This window comes from Carcharodon carcharias, chromosome 31 (genome assembly GCF_017639515.1).
Source record: "Carcharodon carcharias isolate sCarCar2 chromosome 31, sCarCar2.pri, whole genome shotgun sequence".
NCBI lineage: Eukaryota > Metazoa > Chordata > Chondrichthyes > Lamniformes > Lamnidae > Carcharodon > Carcharodon carcharias.
This window is the reverse complement of record NC_054497.1, coordinates 24,441,255-24,460,754: the sequence shown is the minus strand read 5'-3', so window position 1 is coordinate 24,460,754 and position 19,500 is coordinate 24,441,255. Positions and strand designations below refer to the sequence as shown.

The 19,500-nt window shown below is 45.5% G+C and overlaps 1 protein-coding gene across 1 annotated transcript in view; it reads right to left on the bottom strand.

Moving 5' to 3' along the window:
- Positions 1-1,363: 1,363 nt before the first annotated feature.
- Positions 1,364-19,500, bottom strand: part of LOC121271602 (heat-stable enterotoxin receptor-like) — a 113,080-nt gene continuing 94,943 nt past the window's right edge. Inside the window, exons 22-27 of the mRNA XM_041177638.1 lie at positions 16,143-16,335; positions 15,717-15,891; positions 15,330-15,428; positions 14,507-14,601; positions 8,049-8,125; positions 1,364-2,861 (exon numbers count right to left, since the gene is read on the bottom strand). Of these exons, the coding sequence (XP_041033572.1) occupies positions 2,693-2,861; positions 8,049-8,125; positions 14,507-14,601; positions 15,330-15,428; positions 15,717-15,891; positions 16,143-16,335 (808 nt within the window). The 3' untranslated portion in view covers positions 1,364-2,692. The remainder of the gene's footprint in view (positions 2,862-8,048; positions 8,126-14,506; positions 14,602-15,329; positions 15,429-15,716; positions 15,892-16,142; positions 16,336-19,500) is intronic.

Here is a 19,500-nt window from a genome sequence, read left to right as displayed (position 1 = left end):
ACCTTTGGCTTTTGAGCTTCAGACAATCTTAAGTCTCAAGCGAACGCCTAATTTAATGTGGACACTCACAGCCATCTGGGGAATTCACAAATCCCTTTGTTTAAGGATGGATCAACACAAAAAGATTATAGAATTCCAGGCAGCCTGTTTCTCTGTTTCATCCTAGAAAATAGGAAACATTGAAATTCATTGAAACTGTGTAAAAGACAGTTGTGAATGAACCCTATGATGGTTTTCCTCATCCAAACTAGATTGGGTGAATCTCATGATGTTATACAACAACAAAGGGTTTTGGAAGCCACCTACACGCCATCCCTTTATTTATTTGGAAAAAGGACTTTGAACTTGTTTGAGTCACATGGTGATTAAGCCATGATGTTGTCTGTTTTCAAAATCAGCTGAGCTCCACCAAAAGCCATCAAGCTAGCTGCAAGTAATCCAGCTAAGGTAATTAACAGAAATATCTTGATAGCAGGAGATCTCAACAGAGAGGACACCCCCAATCTGTTCCAGTTAAAGTTCACCTGAGAACCAACCTCCTAGAAATTCGACTATGAGAAACCTCACAGCCTGCTAAGAATCCTCTGCTTCACAAGACCCTCACTTCAAGAAACCAGGCCTGCCATGTGGGACTGAAGATTGTAAACCAGAGACTGAGTTAACTATCATTTGTAACTACCTTTACCTATAACTAATCTTTGAGTGTGTAAGCATGGGTGTGGGAACAAGTTTGCAGGACATTGCATTTTAAATTCAGGCTAAGTGTGTGAGAATAAATAACTTTCAATGTTTTAAACTCACAAAAGCTTGCTGCTGGAAATTATTTAATTTGGGATCCACATTCCCAGGGTAAAAAAAAATGACATACCTCCCACATTCAAAACATACTGATCACAGGAAGTAAAGGGAACAGATTCATTCCGTGACACCATTATCAAAAAATAATAGTGTCTAGTTTCATATATTACCAACTGGCTTGGGATCGACTTAACAGTAAATACCTTTAGCTATTGAAGTTATAACTTCTTGAACTGATGGTGAAAGTATGTATCCTGGGAGGACATTTAATTGCCATAAAGATGTCATGTATCTCATGCTTGCCTGTACAGCTGATAGATCAATGGGACTGGAAGCAGCCATTCTATAACAAAGGAAATCTGTTCACCTCTGCTGAATCTGTGCTTGACTAAAGACTGTCTCTGCCTGTTCCGTGTCATGACTTTTAATTCCCACTGACCAACTGAACATTGACAACACAAATTCACATAAAAAACCATTAAGAAATAAATATTAAAAGAAATCAATTTAACCCTTTCCTCACACATTTGCTTGCAGGTCTCTCCCAAAGCAGCTGTGTGACGGGCCAATTAGTCCGAATGGGGTGGATTAAGGTCGATGGCCAATATTCCTTCCATGACCCAAGGATGATCATCTCCCTTACTCCCCCTCTCTCCCCCCACTCAGACACCTTCATTCGGATGCCTTGCTGAGTTGGGGGCCACATCAAGTGGGGGGCTCAAAGGGAGAACTTACGATTTACAGATCTGGGGGTCCAATGTGAAAGGAGTTTGAGACATGTGGGTATAAAGCTGAACTACTTATGAACTCTGCACAAACTAATCATCTTGTGGAAAAGCCTTGAGGAGGACAATGGAAATGCATGAGTCGGAAATGCTGCAGGAGGAGGCTTTTTTCTGAGGTTGTGGCTAAGACACATTTTCAAGGCGGGGTAGATGGAGATTTACTCTTCATCTAACTAAAGCTACAGCTGACCTGAAGATGGTTCAGGATCCTATGTACAGAAAGTTCCGTGCTGACTCTATAATTCTATACCTGGCTAGGAGCAGGTTAATGTGGCAGTGTCAAGAGAGATGCACATTGCTTTTAATTCTTGTTATACCTGACCTGGAGGTGATTAATGGGCCAGTGTAAGGAGAGTCTTACAATGTCCTAAGAAAAGCTGTTCCTGAACCGTTGATGGGGCAGTGCAATTAAACAGAAAAAGAATGTGCATGAATGTAACGCCTTTCACATCTTCAGAATGTCTCAACAGTCAATGAAATAGTTGTTTTGTGGACAAACATGGAAGCCAGGTTACACACAGCAAGATCCCATCCACAGCAAACGATACATTCAGATGTGTTTGGTAGTGTTGGTTCAGGTGGGAATGTTACCCAGGAGAAATCTCCTGTTCACCTTCAAAAAGTGACATGGGACCTTTCTATCCAGCTTAATTTACAGACAAAGGCCTCAATTTAACTTCTGATTTGAAAGACAGCACTTCCAACAATGGAGCACTCTCTTAGTACTCCATTGAAATGTCAGTCTAGATTGCGTGCTCATGCACCTCTGGCTCAAAGTGTTGAGATGGTTACCAGCTAAGCTCAGCTAGTACCTTAAGTGTTGACAGAAATTTACACTACATCTATCTTGTGCTATATTTGACCTGGAGCTGGTTAATGATGTAATGGGGGGAGAGGTTTACTCTACATCCTGTCCCTTACCTTGGAGTATCAGATATTACAGTTAGCAGAGGTGTTTCACTCCTCAGATTGATGTTCCACCTTGAAAAGCGTGAAAATAATTTTTATAGTTCCTGTTCTTTAAAAGTGCAGAGTGACCACCTGCAAGAATGATATATCCGGACAGGACTGAATCAGAGTTCCAGACATCTTCTGGCAACAGTTAGTAGCTACAGGTATGTGCTGAGAATCTCTGTGGAGTTTAGCTGCAGGTATTCCAGTTCCCAGTCATCGTTGTTCCCCTCTTTAGTTCCTGCCTTGTGTTCGGATGCTCTCCTCTTCTCCAAGGACTCAATTATCATTTGAGCAAAGTCAGCCTGAAGCCTCTGCAAATTTTCCCTGTGGAATTAAAAAAAAACTAGTAAATCCCCCAAACTTAACAGCATGGTTAATTTGTTGAAAGGTGTTTAGAGCAACAGGCTGAACGAGCTGACAGAGTCATGCCTGGAGCAAGTAAGAACTGTAGATGTTACAAGTTAAATGTGCAACCCACTGATTTCAAGAGACCAAGCGTTACAATCATGACAAGCTTTGGGTAAAGATCAATTATTTGATCTTATTTTTAAAAGAGTCACATTGGGTCCTGACATATCAGCTCAAGATCTCAATTTCCTGATGGAGCAGGAGTGCCCAGCGACTGCCCCTTTCACCTATGTGACCAGAGTTCTAATCTGCTACAGAGTGTGACTGTGGAGGGCAGAGTCCTGTGGAGGGCAGGGTCCTGTGGAGGGCAGGGTCCTGTGGAGGGCAGGGTCCTGTGGAGGGCAGCCATCTAAAGTTAAGCAAAAAAGATGTGGGATTGGATAAATATCCAGCGATTTCACTTGAATATTTTGAAATTTTCCCACAGACGATTAAACGGGTGGGGTAGATTCAACAATTACAGCCCTGATGCCTGCTCCGTCATTCAATAAGATCATGGCTGACTTTCTACCTCAACTCCACTGCTCTGCCAGATCCCCATATCCTTTGATTTCCTTAGTGCCCAAAAATTTATCAATCTCAGTTTTCAATATGCTTAATGACTGAGCATCCACAGCTCTCTGGGGTAGTGAATTCCAAAGACTCGCAAACCTCTGAGTGTAGAAATTTCACCTCATCTCAGACAGAAATGGCTGCCCCTTATCCTGAGACAGTGACTCCTGATTCTAGAGGAAACAGCCTCTTGACATCCAAACTGTCAAATCCTCTTAAGAATTTTATACGTTCCAACGCGATCACCTATCATTCTTCCAAACTCCAAAGAATATAGTAAAATAAAAGTAAATTTATTCCAGAGAATATCGGCCAAGTCTACTCAATCTTTCCTCATAGGACAATCCTCTCAACTAGGAATTAGTCCAGTAAACCTTCTAAGGTAAATATGTCCTTCATTCAGTAAAGAGGCCAAAACTGTACCCAGTAATCCCGATGTGGTAATTACTCCTATACTCCAACCTCCTTGCAAGAAAGGCTAATACACTATTTGGCTTTTTAACTGCTGGCTATATCTACATGTTAACTTTCTGAGATTTGTGCACAAGGACCCCCAAATCCCTCTCAATAACAACATGTACTAGACTCTCAACTTTTAAAAAAGATCCTGATTTTCCATCCTTCTTATCAAACTGGATAATTTCCTCTGCCGTTTCCGCCAACTCCAGCATGATGCCACCACCAAACACATCTTCCCCTCAACCCCTGGCAGCATTACGTATGGAATGTTCCTTCCCCCTGTGATACCCAGGTCCATTTCTCCATCACCCCCAACTCCTCATCCCCCTCCCACAGCACCTTCCCATGCAATTGCAGAAGGTGCAACACCTTTCTCTTTACCTCCTCCCTCCTCACTGTCTAAGACCCCAAACACTCCTTTCAGATTCACTTGCACCTCCTTCAATTTAGCCTACAGTATTTGCTGTTCCCAATGCGTTCTCTTCTACATTGGGGAGACTAAACACAGCCTGCGTGACCATTTTGCGGAACACTTTCGCTCATTCCGCAAGCAAGACCCAGACCTCCCTGTCGCTTGCCATTTCAACACAACATCTTGCTCTCATGCCCACATGTCTGTCCTTGGCCTGCTGCAATGTTCCAGTGAAGCCCAATACAAACTGGAGGAACAGCACCTCATCTTCTGTTTAGGCACTTTACAGTCTTCTGAACTTAACATTGAGCTCAACAACTTCAGACCATGAACTATCTCCTCCATCTCTACTTTTTTTAATTCAATTTTTAAAAAAATTGTATCAATTTTAATTTTATTTATTTTAATTTTTATTTATTTATTTTCATTAATCCATTCATTTAAAATCCTTTTTCCCCAAACTTACCCCTCCCCACTACCCCACAGGGTCATCTGTCACTTGTTTCTATGTTGTGCTTACACAGAGCACTCACCCTTGTTCCGCTATTAACATGTTCTGCCACTATCAGCACCTTCTTTAGTCTTTACACTGCCATTAACACTCCCTTTATCTTGTGTCCACATTTGATTGACACCTTTGTCCATCTCTCCTTAGCTCCCACCTATCCCTGACTTTCTATTTTGCTTCACCTGCTCCACCCCCTCTTAAACAGTATAAAATCAATTGCATTTCTACTCCTTAGCTCTGAAGAAGTCATACAGACTTGAAATGTTAAATTTGTTTTTCTCTCCACAGATGCTCCCAGGTCCTGCTGGGTTTTTCCAGCATTTTATGACCTTGTTTTATATAATTTCACACTTCTCCACATTATATTCCATCTGCCACCTTCTTTCCTGGTCACTTATCTGGTCTATATCCATTTGTAGCCTCTTTGCGTCCTCCTCACTGTTTACTTTGCATCGTCAGCAAACTTACAGTCATTGAGAACAAAAACAGAATTACCTGGAAAAACTCAGCAGGTCTGGAGAAGAAAAGAGTTGACGTTTCGAGTCCTCATGACCCTTCAGCAGAACATTCATTGAGGTCTGATGAAAATTCATCAACCTGAAACATTAATTTTGTTTCTCTTTCCATTGATCATGCCTGATCTGTTGAGTGTTAATTCCAGCATTTTATTTTATTTTATTTCGGATTTCCAGCCTTCACAGTGTTTTGCTTTTGAATACATTATGCTAGTCCCCTCACCTGAATCATTAATGCAGATTGTAAATAGCTGAGTCCCAAGCACTGATCCTTGTGGGACTTGGCTAGGTACACACTGCCTTCCTGAAAATAACCAGTTTGTTCCCACTCTCTGTTTTCTGTCTGTTAACCAATCCTCAATCCAGGCTAATGGATTACCCTTAAGAGTGTACTTGGACTGTGGAAGGAGATTAAATTGGTGAGCAGAGTCTATGTTAGGTGTAGAATGAATTGGCTGAATGGTATGCTCTTGTCATCTCTTTCTAATGGGGACTGGATCGAACAGATTGTCCCTGGGATAGAAGAGGGTTTAAGAATGTGTTAGAGTACAGTGTCGACTGCGTGGCACAGGGCATTAGAAATTAGATGGGACCGGATGACAAGGGGTTGGGGGTGGGATTTTACCATGGGCTTTGGGACCCCGACATCAGGACGAAATGAGGGTCCCAAGCCTGCACTTGTTGGCAACAGAAATGGCTCAGCTATTTCCCTGAAGGTGCCCTCTTAATTGATTGCCTCTGGGTTTTCTGTCCAATTAAGGTAAGCGGGATGTAGATAGATGGAGCTGGCCCAATCAGAGGGGAGCAGTTCTAGAGCCTCAGCAAGAGAGACGGGCACTGTGGGGGCAGCTCAGGGATTACGAGGATGGAGAGGTAAGTTAAAAATTGAAAACCAGAAGAATTAAGGGGGCAGGCCTCTCCTGAAGGCACATCAGGGCTTTGGGGCCTTTGCTGCCTGCACTCCCCTTTTGGGGCCATGGGTCTTGCAACCCCAATGGCTCCTAGGCTGCAGCAGGGAGGCTGTTTCTTCCCCAAGCAGCAGGCCACAAAATGCTTGCGGGCCCAAAGAATGGACTTTAAATGGGCACTTAAATATTTATTTTGGTTCCTCACTTCCATTAGGCAGGGAGTTTATTCATATTTGGTCTCACTGCTGGGGAAATTTCCCCATTGCCGGACTGATGGGGGAGCAGTAGTAACATGGCTTCCCACTATTTTCCTGACACCGCCATCTCTCAGACCACCACCTTGGGGCAGGGAAACTCAAGCCCATGGTGTTAGAATATTGAAGGGGCTGGGCACACAGGGCGATAGAATAGTATGAACTGAGTGACTCAGGGTATGCAAATACAGTGGGGACTAGGTGACTAACTGGCAATATGACAGGATCTAGGAAGATCCTGGACCCTAGGGGTCCCCTTGAAGCCTTGTCAAGATTTATGGATGAGGTAGTTTAGCTGGATGAGCAATGCACAGGTTGGGTTCTAGACCATCATTTGTGGTCTTGCAGCTGGAAAATGACCATGAAAGCTGCCAACTGGCTCACTAATGCTGTGACAGAAATCTGCCACGACTGGTCTGGCCTCCTTGAGACGCCTACCCCAAGCTATGTTTGACTTTTAATGCCCTTGCAGTAGCTTAGCAAACCACTCAGTTGTAGATGATTGACAAATGCCTACCACAAAGATTCCAAACTGTTGCTTGGTCATACAGAACCTGAATATTGCTGAAAAAGAGACATGTTGCTGAAGCTTTTCATCTTGCACTCATCAGCATGGCTACGTGAGTGGTATTTTCCACTAACAGAATGATGCCGTCAGTCCAAACAGACCTCTGCCTACTGCACAATTGAGCAATGCCATGTATGATTTTCAGTGCAAGTACAATTGCAATGATACATAGACTGTACATCCCAATGATTGGCTGATTGAATCAAACAGCTTGTTCCTTTGGTTGCTCGTAATAGGCAGAGTACAGATCGTACTCAACTAGCCCACGCTTGCAAAACCCAAAACAAAACGTCTACTATTAGATGTGATTCTGTGATTGGGCAGCACTTGCTGAACAATCTTGAGTGCATTAATAGCTATACTAGCAGACAATTTAAGATAATCAGTCAACCTCGTTATGTGGCGCATTTACACTTGTTAGAAGCAGCATACATTCATATGCAGGGACCTGTTCTCTGCAAACGAAAGGAATATATTCAAGCTTTGCACCTTTTTTTGAGTTACTGCGGAGCTTGGGGGAACCTAAGTTCTCCATTGCTTTCTTCATGGAAATGCCTCAGTCAATCAGAGTTAACTTGCCAACCAATCAGCACCCTTTTCTCCTGTAGTATAAATTGTTGTGATTTTTCAAAATTTGGCATTCTTGCATTTATCCTGATGAGTGCAAGATGAAAAGTTTCAGCAACATTCAAGATTCCAGAGCTTAACATGGCCCAGCACCACCATCCTGAAACTAGTGGTGATGGTAATAAATGCAGCAGCTTCCCAATAACAAAAATAATTCTCTAGCTGCCATTTACTTGTAAAAGGTTAATTGTCCCTAAGTTCAGGGAAGCGGAGAGGAACAGATGTTGATGCTCAGATATCCATTACGAAACATTACTCCTCAGTGTCGGTAATAGTGCACACTCTGCCTGTCTCACTTACGCTGAAGGCGGGGCTGGCAGCCGAAAATTGCGGTCTGTTTCTCCCGTGAGCCAATAGGTGATTTCTGTTCCTCTTCCCTGAAACAGATAAAAGATCGGTTACTCCCAGTGTAGATCACATGACTTGTGGATCTGATTGCTTAGTCAGCACCCATAAGTCAGTCCCTGGGACCTAGCAATGTGCACCCAAGTGCAATTGCCCTTTCAGCCGTAACCCAGTAGGTTGCATTTCACCTCTGAGTCAGAAGACTGTGAGTTCAAGGCCCCTCCAGGGCGGGCGCAAAAATCTAGGCTGCCACTTGAGAGAGTGCCACAGCCACACTGCTAGAGGTGCCATCTTTTGGAGACCTTAAACCAATTAAGGCCCTGGTCTTCCCTCTTAGGTGAATGTAAAAGATCCCACAGCACACCAATTTTGATGAAGAGCAGTGGCATTCTCCCTGGTGTCCTGGCCAATACTTACCCCTTTATTAATTCTTCTGATGAAAGGTCATCAATTTGAAATGTTAACTCTGGGCTGAATTTTCTGTTGGTGGGGTGGGGGAACGGAGTGGGAGTGGACGCAGGCAGGCGTAGGCCCGATCACCTCCTGCAATCAAGTCTGCACCGCCATTTTACACTGGCAGACCAATTAAGGCCTGTCCGGCGTAATGTGCAACTCCCGAGGATAGCGGGAGTGGGCGGGCAATGGCAGGAGTCCGTTGTCCGCTGGGTCCAATGGCGACCCGGCAGCCTGTTTATCTGAAGCACAGGCAGCCTTTGCAAGGTTGCTCACAATGTCAAGTGGAAGGGTTCACCAGAGGGCTTCTGGTAAGCAGGCCAGTCTGGAGTGTAGGGCAGCAGGAGAGGCCAGGCCAGAGGGTAGTGTGCCCCTCGTTTCTTGGATGACTACCTTGCTGTCTTCCTCAAGCAGGTGGCAGCACAGCGGAAGGTACTGGTTCCCCAGGATGGGAGGAGGAGGCACCCCCCCCCCACATGACGAAACATGCCTGGGAGGAGGTGGCAGAGGTGGTGAGCTCCTGCGGCGCATCTGGATCCAGTGTCACAAACGCTTCAACAACTTGTTGCAATCTGGCAGGATGAGTACATGTTGGCATTGGTCATGTAACCCAGTAGGTTGGCTTTCCCCACCCCTTGCTGTACCCCCACCCCCAAGTCTGAGTGTGACTGCATTGAATCATTGACAGCATTTGTCCTTTGCTGGGTGAGCAAGCAGATACTGCCCATGCTGAGGTCAGCCTGAGAGGGTGATGAAGAGATGTGTTTTGCCCCCGCAGCATGTGTTACACTGAGTCCCACATGACTGGTTTGGGGGCAACTTGGAACAGCTGCACCTAGGCGCTGTGTTTAAACTCCAGAATATGTCCAAGTCTGGGTGATGACATCCTGGGAGGGGAGCTTCAAGGTGGCATGGCAACGAACCATCTGCTGCTCTCTGCATTCCACATGCTTGCGCCTCCTTGCAATGGAAGGATATACAGTGTGGTGCCTAATGTGATGTAGGCAGCATGTGGCCAAGGGGGAGGTAGGGGGGTGTGGAGCAGGCCAAGCATCTTTGTGTGAGTCCAAAACAAAAACAGAATTACCTGGAAAAACTCAGCAGGTCTGGCAGCATCGGCGGAGAAGAAAAGAGTTGACGTTTCGAGTCCTCATGACCCTTCAACAGAACTTGAGTGTGTCCAAGAAAAAGTTGAAATATAAGCTGGTTTAAGGTGTGTGGGGGTGGGGGGGGGGGGGGCTGCGGGGTGGTGGAGAGAGAGAGAGAAGTGGAGGAGGTTGGTGTGGTTGTAGGGACAAACAAGCAGTGATAGAAGCAGATCATCAAAAGATGTCACAAACAACAGAACAAAAGAACACATAGGTGTTAAAGTTGGTAATATTATCTAAACGAATGTGCTAATTAAGAATGGATGGTAGGGCACTCATGGTATAGCTCTAGTGGGGGTGGGGGGAGCATAAAAGATTTAAAAATATTTAAAAATAATGGAAAAAGGTGGGAAAAGAAAAATCTATATAATTTATTGGAAAAAAACAAAAGGAAGTGTGAGTGTTTGGCAACAGTGGGGTGAGGAGGCACTGGAGCTCTGATGTGTCCCACTCTGGTTGGGGTGGGCCGTGCGCGAAGAGAGTCCATGTGCAATTTTCACTAATCAATGCTCATCTCTCATTTTCAGGAGAAGAATGCTCATAACACGGCAGAGCGTGTGAGGACTGGCGGCGGCTAGGCACGGATCGCCATTCTTAGCCGCTTCGAGCAGGAGGCCTGGATCTGGAGAGGTGCCATGCGCCAAGGTCCACTAGAGTTGGTGAGGCTGGGGTGCCACAGCCAGGTATTTATGCCCAACAGTGAGGCCAGCATTGTTCTCCCAACAGCCATAGCAGTGCTGAATGTTAATTGATTTAATTTTGCAACATGGCTTGATCATTGGTTATGGAAAGATGAGCGCATAATGATCCGGGGGAACAGGGATGCACTTTGACATTGCCTCCACATTAACTGATCCACTGTCCTTGTTCTCCCTTTCAGCATCATTGGAGCAGGGCCAGGAGGAGCAGCAGAAGCCCCCTCAAACCTGAGGGGCCCGAAGTCTCACCAGCATCACACTATTTCTGCGAGGCAGACACCAGCGCAGATACTAGCACCTCGGTGGGAATTTGAACATCGGCTACTGTCCCGGGCACAGCAGTGAGGGCACTTCACAGTCACTAGAGGAGCTGGCAGAGAGAGAGAGTGCCCATAGCGCCAGCAGTCGGAGGACTGCAGGGGGCTAGGCACATGTTCAGTTGGTGCTTGATGATGTGCCTCTGGAGTTGTCCACGATGCAGCAGGTACAAGAAATGTGGCCAGGTGTGTGGAAGCATCTGGGGGAGACACATGAGGCTATGCTTGGCTTGGACTCTGTGGTGGTGGAGTCTACGCGGACGATTGCCGAAGCAATGAGTCACATGTCCAAGCACCATGCGTCCTCTATGGAGAGAATGGCGACTCTCGTGGAGAGGCTACTCCAGGAGACCCTTCATGGCTTCCTGGGGATGTGCTCTGACCAGCAAGCCCTCACATCGGCAATGTCCTCAGCTGGTCAGTGCCAGTGTGGGAGATGGTTTGGGTATCAACTTTCCCAGCTCAGTGCCCATCCATCCACAGTGAGCAGGGAGGTCTCATGTCAGCGCAGCAGCTGCCTGGCGTCTCTGCGGGCACTTCTCAGGGTGCTCCGAATGAGGGCGGCAGCTCCTCTGCCCCTCTCCCAGTGACCGTACCATCCAGTGAGGCTACAATGACTGGGGAGATGCCAGCTGTGGCAGCTCCCTTCCAAGCGGGGCCAGCACTGGCTCTACGGGCCAGAGGACAACTGCCAAGGTCATTGAAGCCAACAGGGCAGCAGAGTCAGCAGGCTGTCTCAGATGCCACTCCCAGCGATGGGGCAGTACCAAGACATAGCACCCAGAAATGAAAACATAAGGCATCTTAGGCACACCATGGGTTTTTCATTGGTGCTTTTGTGTTGGCCCAAGAGGAGGTCCTTATGATTTGCTTTGTTTGATAACTTTATTCTCTTTTTTTTGGAATAAGTTGGTTTGCTTAACATAATAAAATCAGATATGTCACCATGGCTGAGGGTGCCTCTTTTCTTCTGCATGTGTATGGTTTCCAAAACTATAATGAGTGCTTTGCTGGACATTCAGCTTTACCAACAAGGCCCTTAGTGACTGTTCCTAACCTGGTTTATTTTTCACTTAAGGTGTCGAGTATTGAGCCTACAGCCCAGGCTTGTCCTAGTGGTCCATCTGTGGTGTGCTAGCTGAAGGTTCATTGGATGGTGTCTCTGCCTCACTGGAGTATGCCCAGGACAGCGTCTACCCCCTCAGCATTTCCCTGTGCATGCTCATCCTCAGACTCACTGCTGGACCCATCGTGTGCAGCCACAGCCACTGCGTCAATGTCTTCATTGTCCACTGCGTTCCCCCTTTCCAGCGCAAAATTATGGAGAGTGCAGCATGCAACCAGTATCACCGAGACACGATCTGGGGGTTACTGGAGTGCGCTCCCTGAGCGGTCCAGGCATTGGAATCGCATCTTGAGAAAACCGATGGTTTTCTCCACCACAGCCCTTGTAGAGGCGTGGCACCTATTGTACCGCTGCTCAGCTTCTGTTCTTGGTTGACGGAGAGGCGTCATAAGCCACCTTCTGAGGGGATAGCCCTTGTCGCCCAGCAGCCATCCATCCAGCCGGGCTGAAGCACTGAAGAGCCCCGGCACCTGGGAGTGTCTGAGGATGTGGGCGTTGTGGGAGCTGCCTGTGTACCTTGCACAGACTTGTAAGATCAACATCCTGTGATCACACACTATCTGCATGTCCATGGAGTGGAAGCCCTTCTGTTGACAAAGGCACCAGGCTCACCTGACGGCGCCTTGATGGCCACATGTGTACAGTATATTGCACCCTGGACGCGGGAGAAGCCAGCAATCGCCACGAAGCCTCTGGCTCAGTGTGTCTGGCTTGCCTAGTCCCAACAGTAGTGGATGATGGTCAATGCATGCCTGAACAGAGCGTCTGTAACCTGCTTGACACAAGTGTGGACAGTTGATTGGGAGACACCGCAAAGATCACCCACTGGCCCCTGGAAGGAGCCATGTGCATAAAAGTTGAGGGCAGCTGTGACCTTCAGAGCCGCAGGCATGGGGTGTCCACCCACACAGTTAGCGGAGATCTCAGGCCCTATCATCTGACAGATATAGTTGAATGTCTCCCTTGAGAGACGGAGCCTCCTTCGGCACTGCACCTCAGACATATTGAGGTAGCTGCTTCGCCGCCTGTATACCCTGGCAGCAGGATAGTGGTGTCTTCTGCGGCCCCTTCCTCCTTGGACTACCTCTTGGCCCTGCGCCCCTTGTGGCTGCGTCTATCCTCCCAAAGGTGGCTCCCCTGGTGGCTGAATGTGCACTCTTGGCCTCTTCCCGGTTCCAGCCCTCACTTCCTCCTCAAAGGAGCTGTCTCCAGTGGACAGATCAGCTCCCATTCCCAGGCTAAGGGAAGGCTTCCTGAAACCTGCAGGCCCAGAAAAGATTACTCACTGCAGAATGCTGACCTGAAGGTTAAGAGTTCGGATAAAGCAACTGGTATGTGTTTTGAAGTACTGCAGATCACACAGGCAAGTTTCAAAAACTTTCATAAATAAATACTTGGCTGTGCACACACCCAACCCCAATGAGCCCTCTTATCCCATCCATAGATGAAGTTAATACAAATATATTCTACCCACCTGCCCATTGCGCCCGTGTGCCGACCCGAAGATCGCACGGGCACTGAAAAATCGGCGTCGATTGGCACCTCAAGGGCCTTAAGTGGAGTGTTAATTAATGACGGGCAGGCGTCGGACATCATTGCGCACCCGCCCAGCGAAATATCGTGATGGCGCGCAGTGATGTTGGGATGCTCGCCCGATGTCACCGCGCATCATTTTACGCATGGACGTGCGGGGCTTGCCGCTGGACGCCAAAGGGGAAATTCTGCCCTCTGTTTCTCTCTCCACAGATGCTGCCTGACCTGCTGAGCATTTTCTGTTTTTTGATTCAAATTTGCAGGATCCCCAGTATTTTGCTTTAATATTTCTCCCTCAACCAATATCCCAAAACAGATTATTTGGTCATTATCACCTTACTGTTTCTGGAATCTTGCTGGTATGTAGCTGCCATGTTTACCACAATACAACATTGACTATACCTCAAAAGCACTTCATTGGCTGTAAAGCACTTTGGAATGTCTCGAGGTTGTGAAAGGCACTATGTAAATAGGGGGGATGGTGGTGTGGTGGTAATATCACTGGAGTAATGATTTGGAGGCTTAGTCTAGAATTTAAATTCAGTTAACAAAAAAATCTGGAAATTGAAAACTATTCTTAGTAATGACGAAACTATCATCGATTGTCATAAAAACCAATCTGGCTCTCCACTGCCCTTCAGGGAAGGAAATCTGCTGTCCTTACCTGATCTGTCCTACATTTAACTCCAAACCCACAACAATGTTGGTTGAACCTTAACTGCCCTCTGAAATTGCATAGCAAGCCACTCATTTCAAGGGCAGTAGGGATGGGCAACAAATGCTGGCCTTGCCAGCGATGCTCACATCCCATGAAAGAATTAAAGAAAAACAAGTTTTTCTTTCTACGTGATTAAGAGCAGCAACAGTAGAAGCACAGCGGCTGATAGGCTTGCTACTCTCTCAGAAAGTTTAGTCTGTGAGGTGGGATCCCTGAACAACAGCCACTACATAGGAACAGGAAGAGGCCATTCAGCCCCCTCGAGCCTCTTCCACCATGAGCTAAGATCCATGGTGGATCTGTACCTCAACTCTTATCTGCCCATGCTCAGTGTATCCTGACACCAACAGAAGTCAATCAACCTCAGCAATTAAAAGTTTGAGTAGCAGAAATGTAAATAGATAAAATGAACAGTATCACCTTCAGGTAGGTCTCTCCCCGCATCTCATATTCAAATTTACACTGTGTCCTCTTCAGTATATTGATTGTCGATTGGTTAACATGAATTCTTAATGCTGCAGGAAAAAGAATATTAGTTTCTTAATGCAGTTCAGAAAAAAAAGTTATTTTGAAATAATTCAAATCAAATTGGGAGGGAAATTGGATGCACATCGTCTCAGCAAAGATAAAGGCTTCAATCCTGAGCGAGGGAATGAAAATGTAATTCATCCTGAATCTGTGAGGATCATACATCAGATCAGACAGGGCAACTTAAACACAGACACCCAATAGGTGGCTGCCTATCATCTAGCATTAATTGGTACTGCAGTGTTAGTTGTAGACGGAGCTTTACTCTCTATCTATCCATTGCTGTATCTGCCCTAGGAGTATTTCATGGGACACTGTAGTCTAATTCATGTTCTACCTGCCCAGGGAGTGTTTGATGGGACAGTGCAGATACTCCATATCTATCCCATGCTAAACCTAGAGGCACACAGAGGTAGAGAGAGGCAGACACAGAGAGAAAGTATACAGACTGAGAGATAAAGAGAGAGGCAGATAGAGACAGACACACTGAATCAGAGAGATACAGAGAGAGACAGTGATAGAGAGCATTGCAGGGAGTCAAAGAGAGACAGGAGATCAGAGAATAAAAGAGAACCAGACAGTGAGAAAGAGAAAAACAGACAGACGGAAAGCGACAGGGAGACAAACAGGGATGGAGAGAAACACAGAGTGCAGCTGGATTGAGAGATGTTGTCAGATTGAGAGGAGGAGGGTGGAACAGTACTGCAGATCTTACGTAATCCTGTGGACTCCATTCGTGAGGCTGTGTTGACTACGTCACCAAACAGACAGTATCGTGGCATCTTGGTCCCCACCACACCTGCCGCACATGGACCTGTGACAGATAACGCCGTGGTAAGCGGGAAATTGGAGAATCATAGAATAATACAGCACAGTAGGAATCCATTCGGCCCATTGTGTGTGTGTTGTTTCTTTGAAAGATCTATCCAATTAGTCTCACTCCAGTGCTCTTTGCCATATCACCCTGCAAATCTCTCTTTTTCAAGTATTTATCTAATTCAAAGATACTTGCCGACTGCAGCAACTCCCAGCACTTTTTTCCCCTCTCCTTTCTGACACCCTCCCCTTTGAGAACATAGGTGTGAGGCTTCTGCCTTGTTACCTGAATGAACACCTATCCGAATCCAGATGGGCAGGTCAGGGAGGTGAGGCAGCTTGAATGACCCCATGAAGTTTAGAATGTCCAGGGCCATCCGGGCGATGTCGACTGCGTGCCTATTTCCATTGCGCCTTGGCAATCCTGATGCCACCATGTAGGCATCTCCGATAGTCTCCACCTGATCCAAATGAACAAAAGTGTCATTGTCAACACTTTGACAGGAAAGAAAGAATGAACTTGCATTTCACTACCTCAGAATGCTTCAAACCACTTTACATCCAATTAAATATTTCATGTAGATGTAAGGGGACCAGACCTGTGCACAGTGCTCCAAGTATGGTTTGGCCAAGGGCAATGTGAATGACATTTACCTCAGTGGCAATGACTCAACTCTGCCAGAGTTAGAATCTCTTAGTAGCCCTTTCATACCTTGTAGACGTCATGATTGTCCAGGATTTGGTCAAAGTTCTTGTACATGTCGTTTAACATATCGACCACCTCCATGGGGGTGCTGAACTTACAGATGGTGGTAAACCCTACAATGTCACTGAAATAGATGGTCACTTCTTCAAAAAGCTCAGCCTCAACCCGACCCGTTGTCTTCAACGATATCACTACCGGCCTAGAATTGAAAGCAAAAGAGAATTGGTCACTTCCTGCTCCTTGAGAGGACACAAGTAACATCTTGGAAATAGCTGTAAATCAGGAAATGGAAGGGAGGGAGGACCCCGGGAAAATTGTTGGGACTGTGGGCTGACAAATCCCAGGCTTGGATGGACTGCACCCTAAGGTCTTGAAAGACGTGGTTAGTGAGATAGTTGATGCATTGGTTTTATTTTCCAAAATTCCCTATATTCGGGGAAGGTTCCAATAGATTGGAAAATAACAAATGTAACTCCTTTATTCAAAAAGGGGGGGGCTGGAGAGACAGAAAGCAGGAAACTACAGGACAGTTAGTCTAACATCTGTCAAAGGAAAAATATTAGAAGCTATTATTAAACTTGTTATAGCAGGGCAATTAGAAAAATTCAAGGCAATCAGGCAGAATAAACATGGTTTTGTTAAAGTGAAATCATGTTTAACCAATTTATTGGAGTTCTTTGAAGGAACCACGTGCTGTGGATAAAGGGAACCAGTGGATGTACTGTACTTAGATTTCCAGAAGACATTTAATAAAGTTCCAATCAAAGTTTATTGCAGAAAATAAAAGACCATGGTATAGGGGGTAACATATTGGCATGGGTGGAAGATTGGCTAGCTAACAGGAAGCAGAGAGTTGACATAAATGGGTCTTTTTCTGGTTGGCAGGATGTAATGAGTGGTGTGCCACAGGGATCAGTGCTGGGGCCTCAACTTTTTGCAATTTATATAAATGACTTGGATGGAGGGACAGAAGGAATGGTGGCTAAATTTGCTGATGACACAAAGATAGGTAGGAAAGTAAATTGTGAAAAGGACATAAGGAGGTTACAAAGTGACATAGATAGGTTAAGTGAGTGGGTAAAGTTCTGGCAAATGGAATATAATGTGTGCAAATGTGAAATTATTCATTTTGGCAGGAAGAATAAAAAGAAGCTCATTATCTAAATGGTGAGAGATTGCAGAGCTTTGAGATTCAGAGAGATCTGGATGTCCTGGTGCATGAATCACAAAAGGTTAGTATGCAGGTACAGCAGGTAATTAGGAAAGCTAATAGAATGTTATCATTTATGGTGAGGGGAATTGAAACAAAAGTGGGGAGGTTATGCTTCAGTTGTACAGGGCAATGGTGAGACCACATCTGGAGTACTGTGTACAGTACTGGTCTCCTTATTTAGGGTAGGATGTAAATGCGCTAGAAGCAGTTCAGAGGTTTACTAAACTAATACCAGGAACAGGCGGGTTGTCTTATGAGGAACGACTGGACAGGGTAAGCTTGGATCCACTGGAATTTAGAAGAGTAAAAGGTGTCAATTAAGTCACCTCTAAGGTCCTGAGGGGTCTTGACAGGGTGGATGTGGAGAGGATGTTTCCTCTTGTGGGAGAATCTAGAACTAGGGGGTCACTGTTTAAGAATAAGGGATCTCATTTAAGAGATAAGGAGAGATTTTTTTCTCTCAGAAGGTTGTGATTTTTTGGAACTTTCTTCCTCAAAAGGCAGTGGGAGCAGAGTCTTTGAATATTTTTAAGGCAGAGCTAGATAGCTTCTTGATTAACAAAGAGGTGAAAGGTTATCAGGGGGTAGGCAGGAATATGGGGTTGAGGTCACATTCAGATCAGTCATGATCTTATTAAATGGCAGAGCAGGCTTGAGGGGCCAAGTGGCCTAGTCCTGCTCCTAATTTCTATGTTCATATGTATTTCAGCATCAAGCTTGCATGGTGAGCAAATCGCTCTGACCCTGGTTACAAGATTGCTGATAAGACCAATCTTATAGCATATGGAACTGTAAGAATCCCAACACATATATTGACCAGTGAAGACAGGTTTGCAGCAGACTGTGGTAGAGAACCCTCTGGCAGATTTCTCAACTAGTACATCAAGGAAGGGGAGTTCATTTGAATATTCCATTTCAAAGTGAATTTGAGCACATTAAGACATGTAAGGAAATTATTACATGCAGCTGCGGATTTAAATATAACAAAAATATCATCCACATATCAGAAATATGCGAGAGGCAGGAGGTTAGGTGTCATTCCATCGAAGACACATTTCTCATGGAAGCCAACAAAGATGTTTGCGACAGCTAGGCCTAGAGTGGATCCTAATGGCAACACCATCTATTTGGGCATCATTATGGTGTCATTAAAACCAACACCATAACTGCATGATTTGCCAGGTTCATAAGTACAATGAATACAGTTTCACAATGGTGGCAGGTATAGGTTGCCATGGTATAGTGCTGCAGTGCAAATATCTATAGCTTCCTTAAGTGGAACATTGGTGAATAAGTTGCAATGTCAAATGAGCACATGGACACAGCATTGCTATCGATATGCAAGTCCTGTATGGCCTTCGCAAATGTGAAGGATTCCTTCACCATGTATGTGGAAAACTTGCTCAAAACTGGTTGTAACAATTCTCCCAGTCATTTGGCCAATTCATGTTGTGCAGAACCGGTCATAGATAAGGTAGGGTATAAAGGGACGTCACTTTTGTGTGTCGTGGGCAGCCCATACGTATGTGGACATAGCGAACCGTGAGGATGAACCCTGTCATGTATAACACGCAGTAGCTCATTGCTCTTACACAAGTCCAGCAAGCAGTTTTTGGAGAGACCAAACGTAAACTGGGCGACCGCTTTGCAGATCACCTGCGGTCTGTCCGCAAGAATGACCCAAACCTCCCTGTCGCTTGCCATTTTAACACTCCACCCTGCTCTCTTCCCCACATGTCTGTCCTTGGCTTGCTGCATTGTTCCAGTGAAGCTCAATGCAAACTGGAGGAACAACACCTCATCTTCCTACTAGGCACTTTACAGCCTTCCGGACTGAATATTGAATTTAACAACTTTAGGTCTTGACCTCCCCCCTCCATCCCCACCCCCTTTCTGTTTCTTCCCCCTTCCTTTTGTTTTTTCCAATAAATTATATAGATTTTTCTTTTCCAACCTATTTCCATTATTTTTAAATATTTTTAAATCTTTTATGCACCCCCAACCCCACAGAGCTATACCTTGATCGCCCTACCATCCATTCTTAATTAGCACATTCGTTTAGATAATATCACCAACTTTAACACCTATGTGTTCTTTTGTTCTGTTGTCTGTGACATCTTTTGATGATCTGCTTCTATCACTGTTTGTTTG